The sequence below is a fragment of the Gadus morhua genome, chromosome 9, assembly GCF_902167405.1.
Source record: "Gadus morhua chromosome 9, gadMor3.0, whole genome shotgun sequence".
Lineage (NCBI taxonomy): Eukaryota > Metazoa > Chordata > Actinopteri > Gadiformes > Gadidae > Gadus > Gadus morhua.
The window spans coordinates 14,115,285-14,127,543 of NC_044056.1; the positions used below are offsets into that span (position 1 = coordinate 14,115,285).

The following is a 12,259-nucleotide window of genomic DNA, read 5'->3' on the forward strand; positions in this document are numbered from 1 at the left end:
TGTGTGTGAGAGATAGGGTGTGTGGTTCTTGGACGAGATGATGACAATGATGATGATGAAGATTAGAGAGAACCAACAGTGATGAAGGAAACAGGCTGATTGATAGAGAAAGAGTAAATGAGCTTTCGATTAGGACCAGAGTCAGGTCACAATCCCCCACACTTCTGTGAGAACACACTTTGTGTTATCTGTCCCTTTCACATCAATCAATACTAACATCAAAAAGACAATTATCGGCCCTTGATTTTTCCTCACTCTTACAGAGACACTCACTTATCAACTCAAACTCATTTTTGTGTGTCAGCCTGTCTGTCTCTTATTTGTGAACTCATTTGAGCGTTAAACACTTTATTGAAATAGAATGGTATATACAGGATCATATTTGTCAAAGACAATGCATATTCTGACCAAATGCATTTGTTTAGAACTGTGCAACCCAGTACCCAGTCAGAGAAATATGGTTCAATCAAGTTAGAGTATCGAAGGAAAATATTATTTGTATTGTACCAGACGTGAATGAGTCTATCTCTCTCTCTCTCTCTCTCTCTCTCTCTCTCTCTCTCTCTCTCTCTCTCTCTCTCTCCTTCATTAAGGGCTTTGATGTCGCTTCCACAGGAGAATCATATTCATTTTCTTAAACACTATTTATCTATTTGTTTGCCTCAAAGTCCTTGAATAGTAGTCCTGTTAACTTTCTGTTTGCTCCAGATTGTGTAGCGTTAAGTAGTTCCTGTAGTTAGCAGCTGTTTGGAGGTTAACCCTAAGCCAGTCTGACCCAATGCATTCTGATTTATGGTTGAAGCCAGCCATTTGTCCATTGAGCTGTGAGTTTTTGCCCTTTGATTCGTGTCAATACATATCGAGCAAAGCTCAAGCACCCACCCTCTTTGGTCTGCCCAAAGTTGGACCGCAGAGCATAGAATAACATAGCTGTGCACCAAATACTGCATGGCAATCAAATAATAGATCATATAGTCCAAAAATATGGTGGACTGTGTGTGGTTGATGGCTGGTTTAAGCAGCCTGCTTTTGAACCCATCTATCTATGTTTTGTATTTCCTATGTATTTTGTAACTGTATTTCCATGCCAAAAAATGCATGGATAACCAAATAACATGAATGTTAGTACTTAAAGTACTAATGGGGGTGAAATGTACAAAGGTCTACATTTTAAATCAAACTGAACTACTCCAACCCTGCAAAGACAATTTGTCATAGCTTTCCAAAGGTATATAAATTCATCTAAATACAACTTTAGAAAATATAAATATATGAAAAGCCATAGTTGATGAGTGCTTGTAAGCGCACGTTCATCAGGTGAAGAGTGGGTGTGATCAGTGTTTCACTGTGTGCGTCTAAGCGTAAATATAATGGATGTGTGTATTCGTGCATTAATGGGTGTCTCGGGCATTGATGTATTAATTCTAAGTGTGTGTGAGATCATGCATCGGTGAAAATGTAAATGTGTTATTAAAATGTAATGAACGTACAGAGTACATCGCATTTACAACAATCTGTATATGTTGAGCTACTAAGTAAAATTAAAGGTAGGTAAAATTCGTTCCTCCTTTAAAACAAGCTATTTAGCTTGGAGAGGATATTTAATGATTTACTAGGTGTGTTTGACATGACTCGCGTGGATATGTGTGACCAGAATGTCTCTGTGTTGTGTTTCGTGTAGCGCTGTGGGTTGTGTAGAAGTGAAGAAGACAAGTCTTGTTTCTCATCTATTGATTAAAGAAAAAAAAAAGCAAATCCCATCAGGTTTTCACTCGAATTCCATGACCATCTCCCAGGGCCGGCTCTTTACAACTGGGAGCCATAGGCAACATTTTCTTCGGGGGCTTGTCCTCTACTCTTTGCCTAGAGCAAAGAACTATGAAATAAAATGAGAGAGAGAGAGAGGGAGTGAAAGAGAGGAGTATGTGGATTGGAATGTCTTTTAGCTAGTAAATATTTTACCAGATGCAGATGATAGATGAGTATATCCAATCAATTGGAAGATAATGCTAGGATATCATCAGATACTCTTTTTTAAATTGATCCTCTGCAACCAAGCAACCAAACATTCAGAAGCCAGATTCCAGCCTACAGTGTGGCCCAGATGTATTTATGAAGTGGTTGTAGGAAAACTAATGGTTACCAGCTGTGTTTCTATTGCAATCTACGATGACATGCACATTTAACATTCATGAGACACAGTTGACGACCTGACGGACGCACATGCAAATGGTCACACTTGCTGCTGGTTTAGCAACTTCAACACATTGACGCAATGTGTAAGGGGCGGATAATATGTATTTGAAAAGGAGTGTGTGTGTGTTTGTTTGTGTGTGTTTGGGTGTGTGTGGTTGTGTGCAATCATCTTTGACTCATTGGTATGAAAGGGTGTTGAGAGAAAAAGAGGTGATCCTCCCACAAATTGTGTTACTGTTGTGTATTAGTGCTGTTCTATATAAGTCTGCTTCTTGATACTAAGCGTACATATTGATACTCCCTGCAAAGCAGTGCCTTGAGATATTATGCCAGCAATATCATTGCGTGGCAAACATAACTGTACAGGGTTAGCAGTAGAGACTGTGAGTAGAGAAAATAGATGTGGTCAAGAAACAGAAACAACAAAAAACATTTGTTGAAGACTAAATATATCATGGATGTGATGTCGAAACCCAATAAAGTTTGAATTTGCAATGCTTGACTAGAAAGTTGACTATTGGTCAGTTACACATAACACAAAAAGAATATTAATAATATAATACTAATATTATTATTTTATTTTTAATGATGAAAACACTTTATTTAACTTTTTTTTGTTGCAATTAACAGAAGTGTCAAAGAAACATTGATGAACAGCTGCTCAAATGTATTACTGTAGTTAAAATACACAAGAAATAGACCAACCGATTCATAATAGTAACAGTAACAAAATGTTTTGATAAAAAATATTATGACCAATAATGAGTATCAGCTCACACCTTTCTAATAAACAGCTGTTCTATTTCTGAGAACATGGCGTGCATGCATCCCCCCCTCACAATCACTCATGCAACTGACAGGTCCTAAATTAGTGATGAAAGGTATTTTAATGAAGGGGCAATGAAAACGATCATCAAAAAAGTCATAAAAACAATATGTGTGATATTCTAATGCATTTGCTTTAATTTGATATAAGAAAGTCAGTGTTCCCAGTCACTATCTTAATTTAATTGCTTTGGTTGAGGTTGTGGGGTAAATCACATGTGAACTCTACAGAAGAAGTATTTTAATTTGAATTAGATAAGACAAAAGTTCCAGTTGGTTCCTGAGGATGAGGATTTATTCTGCAGACTGTTGGGAGCTATGTGGAGCTGGGGATCTTAGTCCGCCAACAAGTTCCCACACATTAGAAGGTCAGGCCTTTGATGCCATGGGTGCAGATCCAGAGACCAACAGCTTCTTGGAACTTTAACTGGACGCAGGCCGCTACGGGGAGCCCATGGAGAGAGGTGTAGAGTGACTTACTTACAGGTGCTCTAACATTAGTGACCCCAAGGTTTCTAGTAGGGCTTTGTGGGTAGGCTACTAAAACTGGATGTGATGTGATGCGATGTGGATGTGGAAGTGAGGATGTGTTGGTTGGATGGTCTCACTGGGGTGGGAAGAAGTTCAGTCTTGTTCAGGTTCAGCTGAAGGTGGTGCTGCTCCTTCATTGAGATGGAGATGTCTGAGAGGATAAAACCAAATAAAGTTGAATGAAAAACTGGTTGGAGACCCCTGGTTTGTATTTGTTTTATTACAACTGTAAAACGTGTTATTATATCAATGTCATTCCGAATAACTATTTATAAAATACTTCTTAAGCGATTAAAATATTTAATCGTGATTAATCGCATTAATGTCATAGTTAACTCTAATTAATCGCGATTAATCGCAAATTATTTTTCTATGCTAAATATCCCTTGATTTTTTGTCCCATAATTCTTCTCATTTTAATTATCTTATCAACATGGTGAAGTGCATCGGCTTGCCTTGTGCGAATTATTTTTTATTGATAACAACATTGGCATATACACTGATCAAAACAGGACGATACAAAAAAAGAGCCTATAGTGCAATTAAACGACTGCTAATGTAATTTGAACATAGCAGTCAGGCTACTGCTTCTTTCTTTTTAGTTTTTTTTTTTTTTTTAATAAAATAATTGCGTTAATCGCGCGATAAAAAATTTAACGCCGTTAAATTTGGTTTGCGTTAACGCCGTTAATAACGCGTTTAACTGACAGCTCTACATGCATTGTAATTCATGTCTTGAAATTAGTTTATGACACAAATGTTCGATGTTGGTGGTGTTTATATATCGTATATAAACCATGGCCGTATGAACCCCAGTCAATTTGCCACAAATTGTATTGTATTGTCCTGGCTATATGATACATATCAACATATGAACTATAGTTTGAATTTAGATTTTTGACAACCTATTAGCAGAAGCACTAGTGGAACCATCTATACAACAGAGTGTACCAGGGGACGAGGAAAGGCGTCGCACACATGTAAGAGCCGAGATGTATTTACAGGTCCATGGTATTTACAGTATGTACATGTTGACATAAGAACTATCGAAGGTCGTCCATGAGTCAAGGTATGTCTATTGCAAATTATCGCTCCGTTTTATCGCAGAGCAGGTCGAATTTGACACGTGTGTTACTAATTTGTATAACTTTGAGCAAACGTAAATGTGTGAAACCAAACACTCATACATCCAATTCACAAAATGATCACACTGAAAACAAATGTGTGGCAACTTTCTTCTACATAATCATCGGAACAACAATATATATCTCTGAACTTCATTCATTAGCTGACATCTACCTTGTCTTGGTCGGCTTATCCAAGGTCTGTTATGCACAGTCTGCTATAGATCAGCAGTGTTGTTGATAATGGGTCGGGTACACTTCAAATGAATGTCCAAGTTCGTAAGGGAGAGGGAGGACACATCTGACATTTTAGTTGGTCTAATGAATGAAGGCTGTCATTTCAGCGTCACTTAGAAGTTGCTTTGGAGAATAGTATCCGCTAATATCATTTAATGTCATGAAATCTTTCTGCAGGGATGTCTGAGCAATCGCCTCCCAAGGACCTGTATGCAGTGTTGGGAGCCGAGCCCTCGGACTCACCACAACAATTAAAAGATAGATACAAGCAGCTTGCCTTGAAGGTAACTGGACATGTCCCTCTGTACGCCTGTTTGCTTATCTGTCTGTCTGTCTGTCGCCATCACGTTGATCTCTTCAATACCCTATCCCTAAGAAAGCTACTCAAACCATCTTCACATTTATCTTTCATTGCTAGAGTTTTTTTTCACATTTATAGATATACACATGAAAAAAAGTTGATTTTTTTTGTTGTGAAGCATTTTGGAAGATCATAAACCAAAACAAATCATTCCACAACTGCCCCCTAACCTCTCCCTATTTGTCTCTTAATGTGGCACACATCATATTTTTGATAATGTTGATAGTGTTATTAATTATTTTGATATCGACATGCCTATCCAATTTTGAAAACCGTTTTCAATGGTTTCAGAACAGAAAGAGAATGTATGAATATTTTATATGTATTTCATCCCTTAACTCCTTCTGGGCAGTGCGGTGTCATTCCACCAATAGATGGTGCAATATCATCATCACAACGTTAGACTCCTTGTCTGATCTCTAGCATTGCTCTTCCACTCAGCCTGAAGTACTCTCCTGAACTCTGATGACATCTGTGTCTTCTGAAAAGACAGAGGAGTTGGGAATCAAGCCACATGGCTGAACAACTCAATCCACTAGCAGTAGACAGGCAAACCATTCCTAACTTCAAGTAACAAGTGTCTGGGGACAATAAGCAGGATCACATTTCCACCAATTGCATGACGTTATTTTATGAAGAACGATTTGCGCTCCCATTTATAAAGCCTTTCATTGACTAACACACATCTGTCTTGTGTGTCTTGTCACATTTGCATGATCCAATGGAATCCTGAAGGATAAAAACACTTGTCACCTAATAGGTGTTGTTCCGAGTTTTATTCGGAATGTGTCATTTTTCGGAAGGAAGATATTCGCTGGATGTCACGTCGTTTAATCAACTTCTCTGATGTTTTTTTTTTTGGTTGTGTGACCCTCAATGTTTTACATTTTCAGAGCAATTATTAATAAAATGTTAATCAGGTGTTGAAGGCTTGTATTATTTATTATCTATAATAAATAAATAATACTAACAATCCGCTTCTGGTTGTTAAGTGGTATGGATCATTTATTTAGATTTTCTTTCTCCTTTTTTGTTTCTATTTATCTGGTAGTTTAATCGTAAGTAGTTATTTATTTCAATTTGTTTGGAATGCCATTGTTTTCATGGTTGTTGTTTATGCAGCTATTCATGTTGCTCATGGTTTTGCTGTTTCTTCTACATGTTTCTTACAGCCTAAACAAAACCTGCTTGTATTTCCATAGCACCACCCGGACCGTCTGCGAGGGCTGTGTGCCTCGGCGGCGGAGGCCTCCCTGAAGAGGTTCCTGGAAGCAGAACAGGCCTGGAGGATCCTTGGAAACCAGGAGGCCAGGAGTCAATATGACCTGCACAGAAAAGGTTTGTTTTGATCCGTTCTTTTGGTCCTTAGATCCTAGTCTAAAGCAGGCTAGTCTGATTTCGAACAACATACAAGATACCTAATAATGGTTCTAATCAATGTGTTTTTCAGTTCTTCAGCTCTTAAATAACTGATCAGTTCTAGGTCTAAAATGTTCTGCATACTTCGCGCAACATAGATCGTCAGACACAGTAACCAAGATATCCAGTGATAGTGCTATGTCAGAACAAAACCTCTGCTGCCCCCCCTGCTCTGTGTAAACCTCTACTGAGGCCCGAGCAGCAAAGCCAGAGGCTCCACAACCTCCTTTCTGTGAATGAAAGGCCAAGCCACCAACAGCAGGCAGGTGAGCCTTGCCAACAGGGTGAGACTTCTAGCAGAGGAAGTCACGCAGGCACGACATCACAGCTCAAACGTTGTTTTAGATCATTTTCCGCAGTATAGCTGCATAGGGAAAACAATCGCATCCAATTTCAAAGTGTGCGTGCGTGCCTGCGTAAGCGTGGACTGTGGTGTTATTTACATTTACTAGTAATATTACATATTACACATGTGTATCTACAATATATATGTGGACCGGTGGTTGAGTCTGAATGTTGCAAGCCTGTTAATAACACCCTGATACCTGCAGCACAGTAAACCTATTGACTGTCTAATTATCACCTGCATGCTTTTACATTACCTTCATTGTGAGCCTAATCCAATACGTCTCGCTCCCATCCTGTCCACGGCAGAGCGGATAGTGGCAGTATGTCTTGTGAGAGATGAACAGGGTTTAAAAGTATCTTCTGAAATGAGAAAGTGGCCAAGCCCAGTGAGAGTGTTAACTATACAGTACAGGAGTTAGCATTGACAAAGTTGGAAGGTAGGGAGCGACACAACTGCAAAGATCCTATTTGTGGGAACGAGCTAAGGTGTGTGTGCATCCAGCAGAACGCTTTATCGTTGCCACAGGTTTCATTTAGCACCGTCCTTTTTTATTTATAAAAAGAAAGTGTCATATTTATTTATTTATTTTCACAAGCGAACCCTCAATCTGCAGTCCCAGCTAAATTTAGAATCTCTCATTATGGGGTATTAGTTCTCCTTCAATAATCTGACCAACTCAGAAAAAGCAGCACAGTTAAAATAGCAAACTCAATAATTACACACAGTGTTTTACTCTGATATGAAAACTTTGCAAGATATTCAAATCTTGTTCTAGATTGCTTTCTTTCTCATGGTCAATAATAGGATTATTATTTGATCCTAAAGTATAACATAATATACAATTTTACTTTATATGAATACTCTTTAATAAATCCCATGCAATTAAATGGAGCTGAAGTTAATTCAAATAATGGAAAATAATGTAGTAAGTGGTACACTATGGTTACAAATCGGTGTATCACAATATAATGATTTATCTTTGTGTCAACATCACCTCACCCAAACAATTTATCACACTGAACAAAATAGTTAATTAAAAAATTTAAAATAATTTTAAAGTTGGTATTTCTTATTCAATCTAAATTCGCACTTCATGCAACCTATGAAATATGAGTCTTGACACCCTTATTAAAAAAGTTCAACACGTATTATGGCTGAGGATTCCGAGCCGTTCTCATTAACAAACTTAACACCTCATAATGAGTGTCCTTAAGACAGGTGAACTGTTAAAATAATACCTTCAATCCGCTCCACGTCTGTCACTCCTCTTCACCATTCAACAATACTTTAATCTCCTCGCACTAAGAATACTTTTGACAACCTAAGGTATATTTTAATGTCGATTGACAGAATCTCATTGTAATCTGAGGTTAGTCATAAAAATCTCTTCTCCTTCTCCTTCTTCGTCTTCTTCCTCTTCTCCTCTGGGTAGACATTGATTTGCAACAGGCCTGGCCAGTGGATTCCATGATTTCTCAAGACGACATGATATTTAATCCAGGTAATTTCGGATCTGTTGATTTCAAATAACAGTAACATATTTTATGCTGAAGTACACTCTTTTATGGTGTTTAATTCTTCTTCTTAAAAATAACGGGACTTTATTTAAGAATTGTATTTAGGCATACTTTAATTGTACTTAAAACACAATAAAGCTGATCACCTATGTGTGCAACCTTTGAGGGGGTCAAACTACATATCAATCAGCCATCAAACTTTGGTCTTTATGCGTATTATTACTTTCTCTGCTTAGTATAGTCTGCATGTCAGACAGTAATGGGGAAACTGTTTTAACTCTGCTACTGAGAGTAGCACTTTCCAGAAACGTTGTTCAGTGAACTTTGTTCAGACAATGTACAAACATAGCTGGACTGTACTGGCTAATGCCTATAACATATTTATTTTTTCTTTGGCTTCCTTTAGTACTCCAATCTCTGTAATTCAATATTGACCATCGTTTTCGCTGCATACAGAAGCCCAGGCTTTTTATTTGATCTCAGTTATCCACTTTTTTGTGAAACCAGAATGCAAACGGTCACAGCCATGGTAAACCTTTCCTGTTCATGCAGAATTATGGCCTTGGAGATGCAATGGGAAATCCTTGCTGTCAATAATTCAGTTTCATACAGTTACAATTTAAACTCACAAAATAGTTGTTTGTTTAAATGTACACCCCAAAGTATAATGTTTATCGTTTCCTGTCTTCTAATCAATCTACGTGTGTGTGTGTGTTTATGTGTGTGTGTGTGTGCGTGCGCGGCGTAAGATGACAAATCATATACATATGCGTGTCGCTGTGGCGGTGAGTTCCTCCTCCCAGAAGAGGAGCTGAGTGATGAGATGGCATCGAAACAAGGGATTCAAGGAGCAGAGGTGTGCTGTGATACCTGCTCGCTGAGTGTATGTGTCACAAAGTCCTGATAGTGGAGGGCCAGCAACAGGCAGTGAACAATTCTGAATGACCAACTTGCCTGTTGAAGGCCAACACAAAATCAGTGCAACTGTTTCCAAACCTACCATGTGCAAAGTGGTCCTGATTCAGTTTTGGCTGTTGATGACTATAACAGTATGCAACTGTGTTGTTTTATCGCCAAATCTCTAAATTGGATGAAAAGGAAATTTGGTTTTACTGAATAATATCTTCGACATACATGTTATGAACAAACACTCGTAGAAATTGTAACGCACTTCTTAGAAGTTTGTTCCACTGCTGTTATCATTGCAGAAAAGTCGCCTTGTCAGCCAAACGTAGTTCTACCATGAAGCTGTGTCTGTTCCCACCATCGTTCTCAGTGTAAGGCCTAAGGCAGGCAGGCTGGGAGTCACCACATCTAACCTGGACATCACCACACAGGCTTTGTTTACTTTACGCCTCACCGGAGGACACATATCCGGTTAAATGTGCATGTGTAATGAGCTGGTAAATGATGATGATGTTATTGCATGCTGCTGTGCTAGGCTGCAGCGCAGTGTTGCTCCCACAGCACACGGCCCTTTCTGCCACGGCCCTCGGGTTTACAACTAGTTCTGTGTTTGTTAGTCTGTAATAAAAGAAAATAACGCAACATCCATCCCTACAGGGTGTCTGTCGGTCATCGTGCACCCCCAAGTGTTTGATTGGTCACCCTGTTTTTTCTAGACATTTTTTTGCATCCTCGTGTGAGATGATGGTGAAATGATCTGATGTCTTATTATGGTGTGTTCCTGAATCCTCAGACGCCAGCCTTCCGAGTTGCACTTTTGACGTCATTTTTGGTCTCGGAGCATTTATAGCGTTTCTGTTCGTCTTTGTGTTTGTGTCATGAAATTGGCTAGTCGTTGTTTAATGTTAGCTACATAAGCCCCATTAGCAAACCAGCCCGAAAACAAACAACACAACTTTACATTGTATTGCACGCACAGCAAGACCGTGCAATGCATAAATTGGTGACCGGAATAAAGTACCAATGTCATTGTCGACATTAAAATGACCAACGTGGTACAAATGCAAAGAAAATAAATGTCTTCACGGGCGCAGCCATTTTGTTGAGTGTCATCACTGCTCTCGGTCTACGCTCAGAATTCCGAAAGATGAAGACAAAAAGGGGGCGTGCCTCCGAGAAATGCAGCAAGAAAGCTGGGAGATCTTCGACTATCGCCTCGGAAGGCTGGCGTCCGAATATTGAGGAACGCACCATTATTGCTGTATTTGCTGTGTTTCTTTTGATCATTTGTCACCAAGTGCCGTGACCAAAAAAGATATTGTCATGCACGCAAACCCAGGCCTTACATGTATTATATGTTATTTCCTGCTCTTGTTAATACAGATTGAAGCTAATTTCTGTGAATCACATCTCTGTGCTTATTTGCCACCCAGGAGGGGTAACTAGTAGCCTAGCGAATATAACTTTGACTATAATACACACACGTGTATATAATTGAATTTATTTTTCTCAGGCATCAGGTTATGTGCCCCTAGGGGTGTCAGCCTTCATCACTCTAATAACATGCAGATAGCGGTGAGAGGCAGAGGAGGTTTGAGAAAGAAATGGGGTCAAGACATAAAGAAAGTGATCTAAAGGGGACTAATTGTAGGTCTCAATCTAGAGGGGGAGTTGGTCGGGCAAGAGGGAAGGGCTGGAGAAGGGATAAGAGAGACTGTGATCTAAGCACTCTAATTGCAGTGTCACTAAAAGCAATTTTGTGTCCTGCAGCATTCCTCGATCTATGTCAATATTTCACCACCCCTCAATTGACACGTCATCTTGACAGCTGCTCTGTTATTCACGCTGTATCTTTGCACTTTGCCAGACCCAGTGTCTCTCCTATATAAAGTTATCGTGGAACTTTTTCTCCTGGGGACTTTTTTTCAACTCGTCTCAAGCAGCGAGGGGTTAGATGGACGGTATAATGGTTAAGATGACTTTCTTTATCTGTGGCTATCAGCTGCCACACACTAAATGAGGAGTGCCCTTTAACAGCTGACTGACCAATGAGAGTAGAGTCATTAGCAGGTCTTATCCCATTGTGCATCTGTCACCCCCCCACTGTGAGGAGCAGCTCTTTCGTTCAGGGGGCAGATAGGTATTGACAGCTGCATTTTAAACTCTTTGGCCCGCCCAGCCAAACAAGGGTCTATTCTGGGCCATTCTCTTCCCTTCTTCTGTTCTACATTCTTCAAAGGGGTTTGCTAGACCCGGTTTAGCACGTAGATGGCTCAATACTGAATTGGTGAACATTGTTGTCCCCTGCCGAAAACAGGATTTGAAAACCATTATTAAGTGTTCATGATTTGGACACTAACCCTAACCCTAACCGACACCTGAATTGGGACGTCAATGAGATAAATAGTATAAATTCGCAATCTATATTTATATATCCTTATAGGAGAAGGTGGCTGTCCCTACTCCAGACTTCTTCCTTTTTAGTTCATAACGAGCATACTTAAATTATATTTGACTTAAATCTTATTGGAGTTTGATAAAATCTAACATTTTCATTTAGTCTTACTGGTAGTAGAATGATACATTTTCTTGGACACAAATAATGTAATTATAAACGTATATACTTTTTATCCTAAATAAAAACATATATTTATATCATAATACGCTGTTCCCCTATTTTCATGTCACTAGTGCCTCGCTTCCGAATGATTAAAGAAGCCACTTGAGGCTTCACCCCGGCATCAACACTACGCGCAGCAACACGCGTCTTTGGTCCAATTTGTCAAAGTTTGCC

The 12,259-nt window shown here is 39.2% G+C and overlaps 1 protein-coding gene across 1 annotated transcript; it reads left to right on the forward strand.

Annotated features, from left to right (window-relative positions):
* Positions 1-4,487: 4,487 nt before the first annotated feature.
* dnajc24 (DnaJ (Hsp40) homolog, subfamily C, member 24) lies at positions 4,488-10,869 on the forward strand. The gene is made up of 5 exons (XM_030366599.1): positions 4,488-4,621; positions 5,091-5,197; positions 6,477-6,612; positions 8,475-8,543; positions 9,309-10,869. The coding sequence occupies exons 1-5, from the start codon at positions 4,612-4,614 to the stop codon at positions 9,461-9,463; spliced, it is 477 nt and encodes a 158-aa protein (XP_030222459.1). The 5' UTR covers positions 4,488-4,611; the 3' UTR covers positions 9,464-10,869.
* The last annotated feature ends 1,390 nt before the right edge of the window (positions 10,870-12,259 follow it).